Source organism: Acanthochromis polyacanthus, chromosome 3, assembly GCF_021347895.1.
Source record: "Acanthochromis polyacanthus isolate Apoly-LR-REF ecotype Palm Island chromosome 3, KAUST_Apoly_ChrSc, whole genome shotgun sequence".
Lineage (NCBI taxonomy): Eukaryota > Metazoa > Chordata > Actinopteri > Pomacentridae > Acanthochromis > Acanthochromis polyacanthus.
In genome coordinates, this window is record NC_067115.1 from 15,746,521 (window position 1) to 15,768,336 (window position 21,816).

The 21,816-nt window shown below is 39.3% G+C and overlaps 1 protein-coding gene across 2 annotated transcripts; it reads right to left on the minus strand.

Annotated features, from left to right (window-relative positions):
- Positions 1-428: 428 nt before the first annotated feature.
- tecrb (trans-2,3-enoyl-CoA reductase b) lies at positions 429-18,123 on the minus strand. 2 transcript variants are annotated; one of them, XM_051945588.1, is made up of 12 exons: positions 18,030-18,123; positions 13,238-13,288; positions 6,681-6,732; positions 6,518-6,562; positions 6,283-6,386; positions 5,726-5,841; positions 4,711-4,816; positions 4,474-4,546; positions 4,344-4,387; positions 4,010-4,067; positions 2,238-2,326; positions 429-1,097 (listed from the first exon to the last, which is right to left on the minus strand). In XM_051945588.1, the coding sequence occupies exons 1-12, from the start codon at positions 18,042-18,044 to the stop codon at positions 924-926; spliced, it is 927 nt and encodes a 308-aa protein (XP_051801548.1). In that variant the 5' UTR covers positions 18,045-18,123; the 3' UTR covers positions 429-923. The 2 variants fall into 2 exon arrangements, with proteins under 2 accessions (XP_051801548.1, XP_051801547.1); XM_051945587.1 differs by lacking the exon at positions 18,030-18,123 and having other exon boundaries at positions 13,238-13,612.
- Between the last annotated feature and the right edge of the window lie 3,693 nt (positions 18,124-21,816).

The window sequence follows — 21,816 nt, forward strand, 5'->3', positions numbered from 1 at the left end:
TTTGGACGACACACGAAACTATGACGTTTTTGGTCACATGTTGGACGACATACTAAACTATGACTTTTTTCACAATTTGGACCACATACTATACTATGACGTTTTCGTCACATTTTGGACGACATACTAAACTATAAAGTTTTATGCACATTTTTGACGACACTAATCTATGACATGTTTTGTACATTATTTATGACATACTTAACTATGACATTTTTGGTTACATTTTGGACGCCATACTAAACTATGACATTTTTGGTCACATTTTGGACGCCATACTATGATGTTTTTGTGACAATTCATCAGTTATCACTACATATTGTTGATATTTTAGATGAACCTGAAACAGTCAAAAAAAAAAAAAATAGACAACCAAAAACATGTCTGTTGATTTTTTTTTTTAATAAATTACGCCAGACATCAACAAATAAAATTCTGCCATGGTTTCAGATTTACATTTATGGATATCAAAACTGAACAGTTCAAGATGAATATCACCAGGTGCAGATTCAATGTCAAAGCCACAGTTTTGGATGACAAAAGAGGAGTCGTGATGTCCAGTAAGTTACTCTGTGTACGCTGGGTAGTCGGATGGTGAAGTCTGCTCTGGGAGATTAAATTCAAGTAAGTTAATTAACCAGTCAGAATGGGTTTGTCTGTCTGCAATAAAAAAAATAGAACAAGTGCAGTGTTTTACATTTCCACTTAACACAGCAGGGGCTGACAACAGGTAGGGACAGTTTGGCTTGTAAGGAAGAAAGCAGTGACAAACTTAGATTCTTGCAGTCAGTCTACTAAATTCCGGTGTAGATTTTGGGAGGAAAGGAAAAGGGACAGCACCCTCTCTGCTAGCACTGGAGAGGAGGGGAGTCGTCCTACAAGTAGGGAGAGCTGAGTGGGCGAGGAAACGGCCGACTCGTCCTCTACAGGACGAAAGGAAGGATGGGCGAGCGGAGAGGAGGGTAGTCGCGGAACTCCTTCAGGTAGCTGCGGTGCTTCCCCTTGGCCCACACCGTCATCTGGATGAAGCCCACCAAGGTGAAGAAGGCCACCGGCAAACACTGGGTCATCAGGGTGAAGCCGAGCCAGGAGCCCAGCTGCAGGAGGAAGAAGAGGGAAAATAATTAATTACACTTTATAGATGACGTTCAGCTGTTCAGAGTGAGCAGCAAAGAAAGATTTGAGATGAAAATTAATCAGTTTTTGCATCAATAAAATGCAACTGCATTGCAGAAATGTGAGAAAGCAGTTTATATGTCATAGATACGACTTCACCCCTGACTGAACATGTTAGAGGCTGCTGTTGTAGTGGTACAGAGTGGAAACATTTCAGTTCATAGTGTGGTGCACTATGTAGGAAAAACAGGAGTGATTTTGAACGGCTTAAAAAAATTTAATATTGCGATAAAGTTAATATTTTTTGCAATTTGCTACTAAAAAGGTAAACTTTCACTTAATTTATATTCATTAGGTAAAAAGTGAAATATTTTAGAACTTTTAATATCGATGATAATGGTTTATACTATATCTAATTGTTAAAATATTTCCAAAGATCAATAAAAAAAAAAAACAGGATTTAAAATGCAGAAATGTCCAACTTCTGAAAAGTGTGTTCATTTATACACTCAATATTTGGTGGGGGCTCCTTTATAAAGTAGTAAGTGTATAATTTAACATATTTTTCAGGTTAATTGATTATTCTAATTTGTCTGTAGGTGGCGCTGTGATAGACTGAGGTCCTGTTCAGGGTGTCTCCTACCTTTGCCCTCAATCTGCTGGGATAAACTCCAGCCCTCCTGTGACCCAAATGAGGATTAAGTGGTGTACAGATAATGGAGAAGATTTTTTATATTCATAAGCTATAAGTCATATTCATCAAAATTACAACAAAAATTTAAAATATTTCACTTAGCACATATGAAAGTTTACCTTTTTGAATTAAATTACGAAAATCCCAACCTTCTCACACTATTCAAATTTCTTTTAGCTGCACTGAGACCAGCAGAGGGCAGCATCCACAAGAACTGCATCAAAGCCTTTAGGCAGCACTTACCAATCCAAAGCAATGCACTACAATACTCTATGAAACGTTTATTATCGCAGCAGCTCACAAAATTAACACAATGCATTACAGTGCAGGTGACATACAAGTGATACTTCTTGAGACACTGACAACCCTTTCATCTAAATGGTTCAACTCTACATAGGAGAGTTGAATGATGAATAAATCATGTTACCTCATAGGTGTAGTTGGGGCAAGACACCAGCAGGAAGATCCAGGTGAAGGGGTTCTTGGTTGGGTAGGGAATCTTTCTGGTCTTAGAGCCTGGATGCAGGTAGCAATAAAAAAAAGGGGGAGGAATGAGAAAGTAAAATTATTTTTAATCTATCTAATCATATTTATTTTTGACATTTTGGCCTGACATTATGGGTAAGGCAACTGTTGACCAGTGATGATCTTCAACAGCAAACTTGAAAGCTTAAAAACAAATAATTCCTCAGAGAGTGCAATACTCCACCAAGGCTGCTCAGTTCATTAAAGCATTATAGTGTAGACATTTAGACGTACTAAAGTATGACATTTTAATGACGCTTTGGACGACATACTAAACTATGACGTTTTTGTCAAATGTTGGATGATATACTAAATTATGACGCTTTCGCCACATTTTGGATGACATACTAAACGATGACCTTTTTTCGCATTTTGGAAGACATACTCAATTATGAAGTTTTTGTCATATTTCGGATGAAATACGACATTTTAGTGACATTTTGGACGACATACTAAACTGTGAAGTTTTGGTCAAATTTTGGATGACACACTAAACAATGACTTTTTTTCCACATTTTGGACGACATACCAAACCATGACGTTTTTGTCAAATGTTGAATGACATACTTAAACTAAGATGTTTTAGGGATATTTTGGACGACATACTAAACTATGACGTTTTTGACAAATGTTGTACGAAATACTAAACCATGAGTTTTTCCACATTTTGGACGACACACTAAACTATGACGTTTTTTCTACATTTTGGACAATATACTAAACTATCCAGACCGCATCAGCCGCATCACTGTGAAAATTAAATGAGGTGGTCCTTGTGTCATGTCTGACCTTCCCTGAAAGTTTCATCCAAATCCATTCGTACGTTTTTGAGTAATGTTTCACACAGAGACAGATTCACAGACAAACGTACGCTGATCGTCACATCACTCCGCCGTTCCTTGTAGTGCTGGGCGCTATGACGATACATATCGTGGGAATGATAGAAAAGTGTCTATCTTGTCATTTCTCTTCTATCGTTTCTAACCTAATTTTATCAATTATTACAGCAAATCTATCATTAAACAGCCTGCAATGATTGCATTAGTGTTTTCTTGTCATTATGCATACTCTAAGTTTATATAGGTGAAAATAAAGAAGAATAAAAGAGAATTTTTGCAAAGAAACTCCGTCTTGTGGTTTTGCGACATGACGCTGCTTTATGTTCTTTGATTCTCACGAGGGTTTACGACATGCTTTACGTTACTGAACTCATGAGTGCTGAACGATGGGCAAGCAACAGGTTGAAGTTTCATGCCTGGAGTCACAACAGACAGAGATAGCTACGCAGGCAGCCCAAGAAGGAGCACTTTTATCGAAAAGAGGGGGTACGTCTGTGATTTGGTTACATTTTGGGTTCAAGAGGTCCGACATGGAGCAGAGGACAGCCTGGTCGTCTTAGATAAGAAATGAAATTTTTGTCAAACTTTTCAGAGAATAACTGAAAACATACTTTACTGTGGCATATCATGATATACATCGTTATCGTGATATAAAATAATCCATATTGTGATATATGATTTTTTCCACATCGCCCAGCACGAGTTCCTTCGCGGAGTAACAAAAGGGGAAAGAAAAGGTAATTTGAGGAAATGTGGTTAAAATTTACTACTGTCACACATGTACAGCTGTGTGTTTGAGCAAGAAACGGATATACAGATGAGAAGGTGTGTTTACCTGGTGGACGGAGGTTCCGCAGAGCGACATGGATGGAAAAGTTGCCAATCTGACAGAACTAAGACGCAAAATATTGATAATGTCAAACATGTAATTCAATAGTGAATGTGTGTAGAAGAAAAGATGATGTTAACTTTGAGACAGGGCTTAAGAGATAATTTTAATCTGACAGATCTCACTTGTACACTAATGAGGTTACCAACAAGAGACAAACTAATGGACAAAAACATTATGGAAATTGTGTGAAAAGCTTTTTTTTAAAGATATATCAGTCAAATTACATGCTACAGTATTTGATTTACTGAACAACGTTTGAAGTGAGAAAGGTTCTTACCAAGAATATGATGAGAGCAAGTCTGATCTGTTGCTCCCCGTAAACTGCAAAAGACACAATAAGCATAATGAATGACAGATACGGCTCCTACATGTTGTGTCTATGAACATGTAGGTGCATGTGTACTTACTGGGTGGTGTATATAGAGGGTGGTTGATGTAATAGGCCATCCATGCTGCAAAGCCCCAGTAGTAGGTACAGTTCTGAAACAGACATACATGACAGGAACATTGTCAATGAGACGTCCTTGTGGTGGTAAATATAAGCATATTCAAATTCATTTTCTCCTGTTGTGCAGCTTAATTCATACTTTTTCACATGCAAAAGCCAACACATGACAGAGTGTGAGTAGAAGTGCATCCATCACCTTAAAGATGTTGCGTAGCGGCATTGTTCCATGAGAGAAGCGATGGACGAACAGCGTCTCCAGCAGCCTCTTCACATAGTGGAAAGAGTGACACATGCAGGCGAGACTGCAGAAATACAGACACTTGAATCAGCTCTACTGCAGTTATTAACAACAGTTGTGTTGCACTATCTCAATGAGAAAAAAGTAATGATTATAATCTTATGTAAAAACTCTATGAAGCATTTATTTGGTAGTTACAATGTTAATATGGAAAGAGCTGCTAATTTACTCCTATAAGATGCAAGATGAGTGTTTTTTCCAAAGGAGGATCAAAATCAATGCCATAGAACTACAGGTTATAGGTTAACTACAGGTTAACTTATCACCTACATTACCCACAATGCAGCGTGACAGGCTACAGTTAAGGTGGCCTCGAGTCCCATCCAGTTGAGGCAGTTGATCAGACACCCTGCAGCCCCCTACCAAGGTTGCAGTAACATCTTTTTCTCTCAAGTTGCTATCAACCTGTTGCAGCAGTTTCAATGAAAAAGATTCATATGCACTACCATCACAGTTTGACCGGCTGCTAAAACACTGCATTGTGTGTTAACATCTCGTATGTACAACCTCTAAATGTTTGCATTTTTAATATTCCCTAAAACCAATCTGGTTGGGACGCATAAGGAATGCAAAAGCAATCCAGGAAACTGTGGATTTATACAAATATTTTAGTGTTTATTGATCACCAATAGGATGGATGGAAATATATGAATCAGCCTGGTCTTAATGGGGTTTAACAGCAGGATATTTATCAATGTGTTTGTGCTATGATTGGGCTTTGAAGTGAGAGCTCGTATTCTGCTCAACAGTGGGATCCAGAAATGCAGAAAAAAATAAGCATGGAAGTTGTCCATGTTGTCCGATATGAGGTGAAGTTTCATTTTTCACACAGACACACATAAGTGACACCAACACTAGACATATTGGTTAGATGTTTTATGTAACTTTGTAAAGGTATGTTTGAGACACTCACTGTACAACCCAGTGTTTACTGGTGGTAAAGTCATATTTAGGTGCGTAGATGAAGGGAACTCTGAAGTAGAACATCAGGTAGATGACCAGAGGGCCGGTATATTCTGTAAGAAAAACCTAAAAAAAAAAAGAAAGTAGGGAAGGATTATTTAGAAACTCAGTTAACCTCAGACAAACAATGAGCACATATCTGTTCATTATTGTAGCCTCTGTAGATATATTATCATGCTATCTGTACTCTGTCTTGCTGATATGTTATAAATACATTATGTCTCCTGTACTTATTCAGTATCTCCACTCCCTGCATTTCCTCTAATTGTCTGCAAAGCCAAAGCAACTTTAACTGTGACTTCTGTGCAGCGAATTAACCTCAAGGTCAGGAGGAAACTTCTGCCCCATATACACACAATCCCTTTTACCCAGTGGGAAATCTCAATATAGCTCTGCTTGATCCCACTTGCACTCTGATGTATTTGGGCTTGTCAAGGCTGTTGGACCCAATTGTGGCAGCACAGTTTGTTCCAGACTTTGGACGTGTCTTTGCGTTGTTGTACTCACTGTAACCCAGCTGATCTGAGCTCCCAGGTCTCTGAAGTAGAAGGTTGCCGTGGTTCCCACAGGAAGATGCTGCAGAACATCCTCATCCTTCAGAGACTTCCCCTCTGAAACCCAGACACACAGTGCTTAATACACTCGCTGGGGTTCAGTGTAAATTATGAGCTGACTGTAGAGATAAGTAGTTCTGCATTAACTGTAATTATATCGATAAACCATCACACTTAAGCTGACATACTGGGGTCGAGGCGAATGGACTGTCTGGCTGGGTACCACTGAGGATCTGAAACAGACCAACAAATACGTCTTAAGACAGGACATAAGGTCAGCTTTCTGAAGACTTTCTTGATCTTGAATGAGATTTATGAGGCTGTAGTCGCCTGCAGAAAGATGGCACTCACGGCTCTTGTGGAACATCGACTTGATCTCGCCGATAGTTGCATTTGGCTCGACCTACAAATAACACCACAATAAATAAATGGAGGGACATGTACACACAAGTGCACAAAAGGAACAGAAAATAACCCTGTTTTCCATTCATGCTGGCGATTAGAGGTAAATTTAGCTCTGGCTGTGCCCACACACCCCATGGATGTGGGCTATTTAGCAGCTGGTATTCAAAGGGTTTGAAAGAGCCTCAGCACACGCACACGTACAGACACACACATACACAACTGCCAAAATACACAACCTTAAGCCAGGGTGCTGGCAATGCCGCAGCTAGCCAGATATAAAACACAATAGCAACAAAACAGAAATATGAAAGCACGCACACAGCTGTTCCAGGATAACAGAGCGCTGACACCTCAGACTGAGGTTGAATCAGGTGATTTGATCAGATTCCCACTTATTTACTTCCATTCAATAATGTGCAAAACCTACGTATCTCTGCAATAACACTCTATATGCTACACTGTATACTGAAAATGCACAATTTATATGCATGTGTGTACTATTTCTACGTATATTTATATTTTCAGGACATATCTTCTTATTTTTGTCATTCTGTATTTTTCCACTTTCTATTTCTCAGACTTTGAAAGGAGTGACTGAAACGTAACCAATTGCTCCTCAGGGATCAATAAAGTATTTCTGATTCTGATTTGATCAAATGACTTTTTCTGTTTGACTTGAGGCATCTTACACTCTACATTCCTCCTTGATTTGCTTCTGTTAGGACAAAACAAAAGTGCAGTTTAAAAGCAAAAAGATAGATGCTTTTTATTGATTCAGCTCGAAATGTATATAGTGCTAGTCTTTAGTCAGTCATAATTTATCAGATCTGCGTAACAGCTTTTATACCGACCGTGGCATGATTTATTTGCAAAATGATAGGACCATTCGAATACGTAGTTTCATTAAATAATCACCATTATTGTGTCAAAGGCTAATTTTTTTCTAAAAGGCAGCAAAAACTCTGAGTGACAGATGATTCAGATGGATTCAGCGATGACTATTTTTTAAGGTCTTGAGCCATGCTGATAAAATATACTGGACCCTGTTCCCTGACCTTATTAAGCGCATTAGACACAGCCCATGATTAGTCATAAACTAAGCCTTTAAAACCAAAGCAATTTCTGGCTGTTTTTTGCTCCTGTCACATATTTATTCATCGTCACTTTTACTGTGGACGCTTGACTACAAAATAAAGTGAAGGCACCTCTATGGAAATAGCACAACCATGGCTAGAAGCAGAGAGAACTCAGAAATGTCGTTCTAAACTGTGCAGTATGGCAGAGGAATAATGCTATAAATCCTATTTTTAAAAAGACAGAGAAAAAGACACAAAAAAACAACAAAAAAGCACATGCCTACAGGGGTTATGAATACAGTGAAAACATTAGGGCTATACATGCTCTAGATAGTTTAAAAAGTACATTTTTGTTTGTGCTAATTATTTTCTCCTATATGCTCTGTGTCAACACTGCCTGCAGTTCAGTCTGATTTAAAGGAATAGTCCCTGAATTTGTTGGTTTCAGTCAAGTTAATCATGCCTTCTCAGTGGCGTTGAGGGGTGCACAATTTTTTGTTCCTCACAGAATATAGTAAATTTTTTGCCAATTTTTAAATAAATATAAAGAAGCTATAGACTATATGAATATGCAGAATAAAGCAACATGCTGTATAAGAAGAGATAAAGGAATTGATGTATATATTAACAGATGTAACAAATAAAGTACAAAGCATAAAAAAATCCATTTTTTGCATGTTCAAACATTGGCTTCTTGACAAATAAAACCCTGCTTCCGTGATCTGCAAGAGTCTGGATGCTTTCGGCCGTCTCCACCGTCTCCGCCGCAGCCGCGCACCCCCCCCCCCGAGGACGGCCTTGTCGGTCCAGCGGGTTTTCCACTGCACTTTTTTTTTTTTTGCCGCGGACCAGTGAGGCGGCAATGTCGGCAAAATTTTAATGAGGCGGTGGCCTATACCAGCGAGGCGGCCCGCCTCGTCGGTTATATAGGAGGGGAAACACTGCTTTGTGACACTTATACCTAATGAGTGATCTTACTGTCCAAGCAAAGCTGTGATTCAAGAGGGCGCAGAGGCCAAAAAAATTGAGAGAGCAAATATTTCTATTTTTGTGTTGCTAAATGCCTTCTGGATGAGCTCATCAGCTTACATGTAACAGTGTGAAAGCTCCAAAAAATAATGTAGGACGTAAATGTTTATGTCTCTCACGTTTTGCAACATGAACCTCACTGGTATTTGAGTCACAAGGATGAAATTCACCGTTACATGACTTTTCAGCTTCCATGCTTGTTGGAGAGCACCAAGTTTGGCTGTACAGACAATCCAACATCCAGACATGTGATTAAACACTTTAAGGGTGCTAAATTACTTTACCGTTTATGTTTAGCAGAACATGCCATAAAGACTTTCGTCTTTAATGCTATGTTCGGAAGAAATTAAAGAATTCTCTGCATGGTCGGCTGCTTACAACAGCAGATCTACAGAATAAAGAGATTCTGCTGCTAACAGATTTGCAGTCTGTGAGCATTTTGCTGCTAAAACCTTGGCTCTTCGTGTTGATTTTAAAGACAGATCATGTAACCAATCTGTAGTAGCCTAAAGAGGTCTGCTGTGGTAACTGACTTGGCTTCTGTTTGTGTCCTCCTGAAGACCACATGCCATTTTCAGCAGGGTGACATCACTAAAGCTGGATTTTTAGAGACCACCTCTCTGTGACCCCTGAGACTCTTCCACTCTTTCCACAGGTTGTTTGGAGTTCACTCAGACTGTCCGAAATACTCTGACCGAGACATGATACAGACGTTGAGTTTTATTTCTAACTCAGCTCTGTTAGCCTACTTTAAGAAACCAGCTCCCCCAAAGGGCATTCAGTCCAGATCCAAATCTATATCTGTCATATCTGTGAAACTGACCGTCCAAAGGGTGATAAGATCATGGATGCTGCCATGGAAACTCCGCTAAGCCGACAACAAGGTATAATCCAACAAGGATAGCACCTTTAGCACGTTATGCTCTGCAGTCCTGAGGAGCAGCCTTTAATAAGCAGAGTCTCCCCTGGGTGACAGCACCGTCAATGTGGCTAATGCAACTTTATACTCCAACAAGACTCACACCAACAATACACTAAACCCATCTAATGCAGCAGCACCAACCTGCAGGCCGGAAACTCACAAGTTAAATCTGCCTAATGCAACAATAACAAAGTGCAGGCCAAAGTCTAATTACTGTAAATATGGCTGATAAAACAATAAGCTTAAAATATCCTGTGAAAATAAATATGGCTAACACAACAGGGATATCCTTTAGTCCCGACTGTAAACACAACTTAAATCCATCAGTCAACATCACACTCGCCAGAAGTAACGGCAGTGTAAATCGTGTTATATTACAGCTACACTCAACAAAAATACAAATGCAACACTTTTGTTTTTGCTCCCATTTTTTATGAGATGAACTCAAAGATCTAAAACTTTTTCCACATACACAATATCACCATTTCTCTCAAATATTGTTCACAAATCTGTCTAAATCTGTGGGGCCGTGGGGACGCTTGCAGGTAAAAACGTCAAAATATTTCAACAAAACGCCCTATTGTTTATACGAGGACGGCGTTTTGGGGGCTAAAAAATGCAAAAATTTGAAACCGGCCTCCAGAGTGGAAAAGTTGAAAATGCTCCGCCGTTACCTTTCCGTCTAAACAGCAAAATGCAAAACTTTGCCGAGATCTGACCACGTCACGTACGCAATTACGTCACATACGTGCGCCGGTGCTTTGGTTTGCCGGCCGGTACAGTCAAGGACGTAAACAAAGATGTGTGATTATTTCCATCCTTTGTACCTTCAAGCAACTCTGGCAGCTCTGTGTACACTACAGGAGTCGTACCAACAAACATGCAGAATCTGTACAGATTCCATTCATGAACATTTACCGCGGTGGAGATCCGAAAAGGGAGATAGTACGCATGCGCGTAGACATGGCAGAGTTTTATCACAGCGCCACCCAGCTGCCTGGCATGCATGTCCAATCGAATTCCACACACTATAGAGTCACCGTATATACGCAGATTTCCTTCAAAACCGCTCGTCTAAACGTGAAATGACAAGACGCCACTTTTGTGTTTTCTGTTAAGATGGTCCTCGTATAAACATAGCCTGTGATAGTGAGCACTTCTCCTTTGCTGAGATAATCCATCCCACCTCACAGGTGTGCCTTAGACTGCCCACAATTCTCTGAAACGCCTTTGGAGACGGCTTATGGTAGAGAAATGAACATTCAATACACAAGCAACAGCTCTGGTTGACATTCCTGCTGTCAGCAAGCCAATTGCACGCTCCCTCAAATCTTGCCACATCTGTGGCATTGCGCTGTGATAAAACTGCACCTTTCAGAGTGGCCTTTTATTGTGGGCAGTCTAAGGCACACCTGTGCACTAATCATGGTGTCTAATCAGCATCTTGATATGGCACACCTGTGAGGTGGGATGGATTATCTCAGCAAAGGAGAAGTGCTCACTATCACAGATTTAGACAGATTCGTGAACAATATTTGAGAGAAATGGTGATATTGTGTATGTGGAAAAAGTTTTAGATCTTTGAGTTCATCTCATAAAAAATGGAAGCAAAAACAAAAGTGTTGCGTTCATATTTTTGTTGAGTGTATAAAACTCAAGTTTCTAAAACAAGCGATAAGACAAGACAAGGGACACGTTTCACATGTAAATGTAAAAGTGAGTATTTAACAGCAATGTCTTGAAAGCTACAATGAAACTGTGCTGACATCTCCTCAGATGATCAAGTGGGGCCCTTCTGGCTGTTTCAAAGGTCAAGGCTTAAATCTAACGGTGACAATGTTTTGTCTTCAAGATTCCTTAGCTTTGAAACAAGCTGCCTGAGGAGAAAAGATTCACAAAATCACTGACTTCTTTTAAATCACTTCTTAAAGCCTATTTCAATGAGCAAGCAGTGTTGTCTCCTTCTTTCTTTTTATTGCTCTTCAAGCTTTGTGTTGCATTTATTAGGGTTAATTGAATTTCCCTTCGGGGATGAATAAAGTGATTCTATTCTAAAATTTTATTTGCGTGTGTTTTGTGAAGAATCATACAGGTATGAGATCCCCAAATCAGCCATAAGAATGGGGCTCTGGCAGAGTAACAGCGAAATAAGGGAACACAGTAGGATATTATAACCTGTGATTTATAATCAAATTAAGTTATAAGCTAATGAATGTGTGAACTAACCAAATGCCTATTTTTTATATTCTTTAATTTTGAAACAGTGTAAAAATAGTGGCATTTTGCGTCTTTAATTTTGGATTACAGTTTGGCTACCTGTGACTTTGCCTTTTGCAGATGCTCCTTTTGTTTTGTCTTTGAAAGCAATTTGTAAACTCTTGCTATATGCATACTAATATATTCAAGTTACTTTTACCCCAATGAGGTGTACTACTGACTCAGCTTCCACAGTGATGGCAATAGCCAACAATAATATTCTCTAGCATTCCTAAGAGCAAAATTCGATGATTCTGTTTTACAATTTACGGGGAAAAAATATCGAGTTGTATGAAATAATGCCACAGAGCAACAAATTAAATAAAACTAAGTGTCAACACAAAATTCTATTCTAACACTGTTGTATGCAATATGCTTTACAGCTACGAATAAGTCCGTGCAAAATCAGAAACTAAATTAAAATTAAATTGAAAGCTAACAACCAAGTGTCTGTAGTCGCATAGCATGTTGAATTTTCTTCAGCTTTAATGGACTCATTTAAAAAGTTGAATGTTTTTCAGGTTTTAAGAACTACATCTGGCTAATAACATGAAGGGGGACATCCTGAGTCTTACACAGTCCAGCTAGCAGGACTACAATAAACTGCTGGTAAAGTTTAGTGCAACAATAAATGTGCTTCTTTAATACTGTATATAAGTGTGTCAGGCAGTATTTAACCATGCATTTTGAATATAGCTATTGATATTATGAATTATGTAACACAGTAACACAATTCACTGCACATAAACACCTGCATTTCTTCGGCCACACAGTAGGTTGTGATGGTGTCGTAATGCCCTATACTGTAAGTAAACCGTACCCCCATTACTCAGACCTCAGACCTAAATCATTGTACTGTGTCTGTTGATTCTGATTATCTGTCTGTGTTCGTGCCATCAGCTTTTCCCAGTTAACTAAACCCAGCGGCGTTGTGCTGCACATTTAAAAGGCTCCCCAGTGTGTGATGACAGTTACATTTAGAGGCTACACACCCACTGACAGACAGCAGCTCTCCAATGTTCTAGAAAACACCTGACTCACATACAGAGAATCTTTATGTAATACAAGACCAGACATCTTGCATCTGTTGCATTTGGTGACCACACAAACACACAGCACAGGCATCTATTTTAGAAAAAAAGGCTTTAGTGAGAGCTGCAGATACTAAAGTACGATTCAACTTGCATGACAATGAAAGCAGAAAAGAAATGAGATCTCACCTTGTCCAGGAAGCAGAGCTTGTCCTTGGTCTTGGCATCCAGAATCTCCACCTCAAAAAAAACGACAGCCTTTTTAGCTTTTTTGGCAGGTTTGCGTTTGACCGGTGCTTGAGACGGCACCGGGGCAGCAGACGCTGCCGCCCCGTTAGTCGTCTTTTTACCACTAGTGGCCTCTAATGCTAGGGCATCCATGTCCACAGTTCTCCCCCTGCGCTCGGTTTATTCCGATCTTCCCCTCGCTCTTCCCCTCAGCTCTCTCGTCACTCTCCGCCTCTCAACTGTCGATCTCAGACCCACGCCAAGCTGGAGAGGAGAGGGGCAGCACTCAGCTGTGGAAATAAATCTGCCATACTCTCCTCTCTCCCCCTCCCTCCTCTTCCTCCTACTCCTCCTCTGTCATTCTCTCACCCACCCTCCCTCCCTCATTCCTTCACTTCTGGTGTGCTGCTTAATTTAACTGCCAGCCGACCCCCGCAGCGCACACATATGCCACATGTGTGCACAGTTGCATACGTAGGAATGTCCAAAGGCAAACTGTCGCCTGTCCTCCAAGTTTCTTTCAGAAGGTAAATGTGTAGAGAGCTGTAGCTTCTTTTAAGTTGGTTTGAAATATAGCTTGTCCCTAAATACAGACACCTGATGACCCTCGATGGCTAAGTGGGAAGATAGAGGATGTATGATGGTAAACACCACCCTCCCCTCTCTTTCCTAGTTTGAACTCCTGTTTTCCTCTCAGCTAAATATAAACAACCCCTGCAAACTCTGCGCCACCAGACGTCTCCCAGCAGACCTCTCACCTATCTGCACCTATGCAATGATGTCATGGGCTTACTGTTCATCACACTATGTTGACATTCAATCAGCACAATCTCCATGTCCATCACTAAACACCAAGACACCCGAATGCACCAGTTTAGGGTCTCACTCATGCGGTACTATATGACTTTTACGGCATGTTGTGCCTTGAAATCGGCCGGTGCAGCCAGATCTGTCACACACACACACGCCGAGTCGCCTTTTCCTGCCACCTTGGGGTGATAATACTCCAGACTCTCAGGGATTAGTTGGGGCATTCCCTTTGGTGAAGCCCACCCCCACCCCCAAGTCTCCACTCACTAATGACGAACAGTCTGGATACTGTTTCCATAATGAATGAAAGACATACAGTCACAAGTGGCAGCAGGGAGTGTTCTATTCATGGATTAGAATGTAGAAACAGACAGAGATAGTTATTGTTTAAGGCCTCATAATGCCGTACACATAAACATTCACTGCACATATTTACATCCACAAATCAAACAGACATGTATGCAAACTATGCACATAAAGTTTAACACGCCGCGGTTTCATCTAAAACATATTAAACCTTAGGTCATAATATAGGCATAAAAAATATGTTTTAAAATGCAAAGTGTTTGAGGTGGAAAACACAGAACTGTATCAGTCCTTCAAATTCAAGTATGATTCACTATTTTATAGATATCAATCCAGTTTATCCATGTTTCAGCATGTGAACAAAAATGAGATTTGATTGTTCTGATTTTATTTTTGTATAGATGTCTGAATGATGTATGGATCCATGTACATATGTGTAATTGGTGTTAAGCATTATGAGGCCACTATTTTCATATTTACAGATATGTATTCTTGTTTTTTTGGGACACAAACACTTTGTGCTGCTTCTATTTATGAATAAAGAAGGGACAAGAAAGCATCTTTATATTATTTTGATTAATCATATCATAAGCTTGAAAACAAAAAAAAACAAAGAATAACAATTTAGGATTTATTCCTCTGTAATAAACCTCTACAGTGAAATGAAATGTGGCTTTCTAGTAATTCTGTGTTGTACACTTTCAGATGCCACCTACATTCTTATTTTATCTCATTTGCTCCAAAAAAAAAAAATCTGTCTTTGTACACTTACATGAAGCATTTACATGAAGTAAAAGCTTTTAAATGTCACCTACATGTAAACCAAGCAGGACATATGATACTGCAGCTGAGACTTCAGGGAATTAACCTCATGTCAGTTTTTGTGCCAGGAAATCCCACTGCCACTGTACCTCCCCCCCACCATCCCGTCTATATAAAACCTCTGGCAGTGAGAGTCTGTCCTGGTAATACACTCTTTGAGGCGATGGTGAAGCAGCAAGAACTGAGCTTTAATTGCCTTAGTGGACTTTAATTACACGATGACCGCGTGCAGTTTTTGCCGCCTGAAGGGCCCAATCTGAGGTAAGAGATCATATTTGAATAGTTTTGTTGAGACCGATCTAGAATTTTCATACTTTGCTGAATGTCGTGTTCACGCTTCTAAATACTAATGCTGAGTGAGCGAGGCGGATCACTGTGAAGCCGATGCAGCTCTCTGGTGCTATCTGGTGTAAATACAATGAAACAATGAAATTAACCTAAACTGAAAAATAAAATTGCCTTGATTTTCGCTTAAGATGATGTAAAAAATTAGCACTAGCATTCATTAACATGTATCTCTGCTGTATCAATAATAATTATTTGGAAAAACTATTTTATAGCTGCATGTATTAATTCACATGTGCACTGGGGTGAGCATTAACATAAATCAGGCAACAATCACACGCCATCTCCAGAAGTAAGCACATTCTTGTAATGCCATTTAGCATGCATGTTCTGGCTACTGTTGTGAGGTGTTTTAGAGTTAGTTTTTTTCCTATCTATAATTTAGTTTCAAGCACCACACATTGGAAAAAAAAAACCTTGCTGGTGTTACATCATATTCTGACGTCTGATTAACATGCACACACTTTATTGCTACCTGCTGCCTAAGAAATGATAAATCTATATTTTGAACAGCTGTAATTGTGCAAATAACGGCAGCAAGAAGTCTCGGTCTGTCTGTAGAGTGCACTCGTATATCAGTAAAACACATGCTCCACTTTATTCCATGTGGGTCCATCTTATGCCTGGCTATCATGCAGCAGCTCTGCATACTGACAGGTGACGAATTAAAGGAAAAACCTGAACCGCTGACCCCCACAGTGAATTAATTCAGTGGCTTTATCAGACTGAAGGAGGGAATTTGTCCTCTAAGAGAGAAGGCTCACTGTAAATCAATACAAAGGTATCGTGAATGATCACCTCTATTTCTGTTCGGATGGGAGTGACCTCATTCAAAGGACAGAACAGGTCGGCAAATGGTTGGATCAGTATGAAAATTACACGAATCATATCTTATAATCAGATCGTAACTCAGCTGAGACAAAATACTTTGGGCCTACATGGTAGACAGCCATCTCAACCACTATCATCAAAACATTACAGTTCAGAGACGTATAGAATCAATGATAAGGTGTATGGATTGACCAAAGTAGTGTTTTTAGGAGAGATGTCAATGTCGATTATTGGTAATTGAGAAAGGCTGATGACCGATATTTAGAACCAATATACATTAAACGTTATATATTCACCAGAGCTTTGAAAATTTTCTCAAGTTTCTCTCTTGCTGTGTAAACAATAGTTGTGATTGACCCTTACACTTAACATCCAACAGCCAATCAGACAGAGCTGTGAGTCTGACATCACAGAGAGAGAGAGCAAAAATGAGTCCATAGAAGGCATTTCTTTACAGTGCAATAATCTGCCAATAAAACAATTGATACCAATGATCTAAAAATATCAAATATTGGCATCAATAATCAGCTGGGCTGAAAATCAGTTGATACCTGGCAAAGTGCACTGAAGCTGTTCTCACAGCACACAGAGGCCCAACACCTTACGAAGACCTTTATGTTGCTTTTTCCTTTAATTTGTCACCCGTCTGTACATCCAAGCTGTCAGTTCTAGCCAAGGGCATTGCTCCAAGATTAGGAGGTGATCACTGAAGATGACTAGTGAGTAAATTGATCAGGAGTCTCAGGAGAGGCCCATGATTGCCACATAATGCAGACAGTACTGTGCACACTGAATGATAAAAGACATACAGTGTTTTATTTTAGTAGCTATAATATAATCTTTACATTTAAAAGCATGTTTATCAGTTCACTTGTATATTAATCAGCGTTGGTCTTGAACAGGATCATGTATTTTGTCAATTTAATGAGGTTTTGTCTCTCATAGGTCTCGAAAGCCACATCTGCCAACAGAAAGAAGCAGAACCTGAGCAGCCACTGGTCGGATGAGTTTGTCAGACTGCTTCAAATCCTGTCTGATGGGTTTTAGGTGCACAAGCAATATTTAGAGAAACTTCCAGTGCAGTTAACACTGATTCACTAGCTCGCAGATAATAGGATACAAGGTAGAAATCCCTAGGTGTGAGGGTTAACTTAACAGAGCTGAGATTGCGCACTTGACTGTTCACCCGCATTATTGGGTAAGAAGGAGATACGAAGCGCCATGAGTCATTCCGACCAGAGATGGCGATAATGCGGAGCTTTAGCCAACAAGGAGAGGTCTGCATTTAGCCTCATGAGAAGTGCATTCTACATCGAGAACTTCGCAAATGCACAACGCAAGGACAATCCATCGTAACTGTGGTGGTTCAGCTGTTGTTTCTGCTGCAATATCAGTCAACAAAACCGTGAATTTAAGCCCGACGGGCCACAATAACCCGGTCACGTAGCGAGTAGTCCGTGACAGGCGGCGTTGCAGCAGCATGCGACCTACACTACACAGTTAAAGCTTTGAATTTGACTTCCTGGTTAACTTTACACTTTGAAAAATTAGTGATTCATTTAAAACTGGTTTCACTAATTAAATTCTGTCCCCTTAAATAGCCCCACTGACGGCTTACAGATTCGTGGACACTACTTACCTCGTAGTGCTTCATCTTGGCAGCTTGCACCCTTCCTTAATATCCCGGCTGAGTGACAGCGGCGCGTCCAATCAGCAGGGTAATTTCCAACTGCTGAGGACGCGGTGGGCGGGCAATACGGTCACGCTGCCACCAATCGCCGCCCCTAAGAGCCAGACGACCACGCCCATACATTAGCTATGTAGCCAATGAGGCTTAAGCAAATGGAAAGGTTCCGAAGAATAGGAGCTTTTGTCCACTTGGCTATGACAGACTGAAGTTCACTTGACCTATAAAATCCATCCATTCTCTATACACCCCTTTATCCTCACTAGGGTCGCGGGGGGTGCTGGAGCCAATCCCAGCTGACTCGGCGAAGGCAGGGGACACCCTGGACAGGTCGCCAGTCTGTGGCAGGGCTACATATACAGACAAACAATCACACTCATGACTAATAAAATGTCATCTTAATTTTCATGCTATTGTCCACTTTTAAAACATTTTTTCAGCCTCTGAATTTTTATATAGTCATCTCTCAAGTTTGAGCCTAAATCTTTACAATTTTGTGAACATTGTGTTGACCTTGTTTATTTTGAGTGTCGAACAAGTAAAGTTTGCTTTATGTTGCGCTTTATATTGTCATGTACAAAAATAAACAACATCTTAAAAGCATTACTGATTCCTCAAGAAAGAATGCTATGAATCAGATGATCTTTTAACAAATGTAAAACATTTTGCTTGCAACATTCTGAGGATGTTTGGGAGATTTTGCCTTGTAGAAAGTTCTTCTATAAAACGTTCACACAATGCTACATGATAATAAAGAAAGGATGTCCTCAATGCGACATTTGGAAAATGTTTTCAGAGCATTTTCAGAGTATTCTGAAAATTTAGAGAAAACTTTCCGCTGAAAACATGACTAGAACTTTGCAGAACTCAGAATGTTTTTGGAACAAAAAAGCTCCAACTGGGATGTTAGTTTGGCACAATTATTCAATAATTATTTATTTTACTGTCACAAAACATCACACATCACAGTCAAAATGAGCACACAAAAAATTCCAACTCTTTAACCATGGTATCAAAAACTCATAACACCACTTGTGTACATATATACTTTAAGTATACATGAAAATAGTGAAAAGTGACAATAAAAAAAAATTGAGGTTTATCTTTAAAATAAAAAAATCCTACACTGATCAGAACTGTTGCTGCTGTACTGCTCTTTAACTGGCAACATTCTTGTCCTTGAAAAACAGGTCTGGCTTCAGTCGACAAAATGATGCAAGAGAGCCAAAGATACAAATGACATAATCATTTTCTTACAAGAAAACGTTGACTTTGAACTGTAGCTTGCTGATTACTAAAACAGAGGACAGTCAAAAAGCATAGACTGTGGATTCTTGTGACAGTGTTTAACAATGCTAATTCATGACAAAAGCACGACAAGACATTTAGTATATTAAGTCATATTTAATGGAATATCTAATTACATACATTAACACATGAATGTATTTCTGAAACGTGTGTATGAAGTGTGAGATTGTTTCAAGATTTAGGTTATTTAAATAAATTAGAATAAATAAATTGGACACCATTTTTAAGCTGAACACTCTCAATGTAATACTGCATGTCTTTCATGTCTCATTATACCACAGGTGGACACAGATCTAGTCAGTACAATACATTCATAATCAAGTGTCATTTGCACATTTATTCTTGTTTTGTCCTTAAAAAGTCATGCAGAGACACGAATTAAACAAAATGGGCATCTTGCCCGGTGTGAAAGTATTGAATATTTTCAAGGAATTGCCCAGCCTGAGGTGTGGCAGTATGTCTTGAGTCCAAATTATTTGATCTTCAAGTCTAACTGACCTCATTGTTTAGATTAGGCCATGCAGTACAAAGACGGAAACACACTTATGTGCATGAACCTGTTCAAGAAAATGTAAAACGGAGTTCTTTTAAACTCTCTTCAAAGTTCGCAATATTTCTTGTCCTATGCTTCTTGACTGTCTTCATACAACTTAAGTAACATTTTAAAAACAGACAATCAAACTGGAAGTGCTTATTTTAAAACAGGTAAAGTGTGTTATGCCCTACATCTCCCCGTTGTTCACCACCAAGACTGAATGTTTTAGGAAAGACATCAAATTCCTTATTTTCTTTTGGAAAGGAATTGTGATTATTATTTGGTTTGTAATATAATTGTGGCCATAAATATGAGCCACTTTAAACTGATTTTGAATCACATGATTCAAATTTCAATAACACAATTTGAATAATTGTATTCAAACTTTAATTTGTTAGATTAAAGTGCATTGAATCTCATGTTCTTTTTTTTACACTTTCTAGTTGAGTTAAATTGTTCAGTAGTATTTTGGATGAAATAAGTCTTTAAAGCCATAACTTGTGAGCTAGAAAATACTATTTGGCTGCAATAAACCTTCAAAGCTACAAATACCTGGACAAAACCTAGTCAATGGGGAAGATTCAATCATAATTTGTGCACTAGTAAGTAGGGCTGGACCCAAATATCCCGAATATCCGAATATTCGTTCGCTACGGCACTGTCCGGATATTAATTTTGGTATCCGAATATTACTAACAGACGAAAATATTCGGAGCTCGTCTCTTCCCTGCGCCTTCGGCTCATTTCGGCTCATCCCGCCGTGTTCTTCGGCTCATTTCGGCTCCTCCATTCGTGTTTGTAAACACCACCCGAATCGTTGGGTGGCTGCCGACTCTGACGTCACGCTTCATTTCGTTGCATAAACACAAGACAAGATGCTGAAGACCGGTGTTTGGGAATTCTTCAGTTTAACTGAAGACAAAACGAGGGCAAAATCTGGACCCGGGAGACCACACGAACGGATCCGAATATTCGGGCTGTCTCCGCCGCCGCTTCCCCCCAGCCCACCCGGTCGGACGTTACGGAACGGAACGAATATCCGGATATTCGTCTTTAAAAGGGCCCGAATATTCGGAGGCCAGAAACCACGATTCGGGCCAGCCCTACTAGTAAGTACTCTTGAGGTGTAATAAAACTATAAAACCATAGCTTTTGAGTTGTAAAGTACTATTGGCATGGAGCAAATCTTTAAAATTACAAATACTTGGACAAGAAGTAATATTTGAAGTGTAATATATCTTTAAAACCACAACGTGTGAATTAGACAGTACTTATTAGGTGTAACAAACTTTTAAAGTTGTAAGGAAATGAACAGAAATCTGCATTTTGAGTGACATAAACCTTTAAAACTACAAGTACTTGTACAAAAAGTAGCATAATAAGTGGAATATATCTTTAAAACCATTGTGTGTTAGAAAGTGGAAGAAAGCTTTAAAACTACAAGTGCTCAGAAAAAATGTAGTAGTTGAGGTTGAATAAATCTTTATGATAGCAACTTGTGAGTTAAAAAAGTACTACTGTGGTGGGATAAACCTTCAAAACTACTTCAACAAAAATAATATTTGGGCTGTAATACAGGTTTAAAATAATAACACGTTTGTCTGGAAGCACTATTTGAGTAAAATAAATCTTTAAAACTATAAGTACATAGACAGAAAGCAGCATTTTGGGTAGAATAAACCTTTAAAGCTGCAAGTGCTTGGACAAAAATTAGTGTTTGAGGTGGAATTAAATTTTAAAAACTTCTGTGTTAGAAAGCACAACTGGGCGGGAACGAACCTTTAAACCTATGAGTACATGAACCTGAAGTAGTATTTGGGTTGTAATAAATCTTTAAAACCATAACTTGTGCAATAGCAAGTATTATTTAGGTAGAATAAACCTTTGAAACTACAA

Bases quoted from the DNA above. Each gene is read 5' to 3' on its own strand.
- tecrb (XM_051945587.1), bottom strand. From the start codon at position 13,429: ATGGATGCCCTAGCATTAGAGGCCACTAGTGGTAAAAAGACGACTAAC. The intron at 6,563-6,680 runs GTGAGTGCCATC...GGTCTGTTTCAG, and splicing joins GTCGATGTTCCACAAGAGCC to ATCCTCAGTGGTACCCAGCC. The intron at 4,817-5,725 runs GTGAGTGTCTCA...GTATTTCTGCAG, and splicing joins AGTAAACACTGGGTTGTACA to TCTCGCCTGCATGTGTCACT.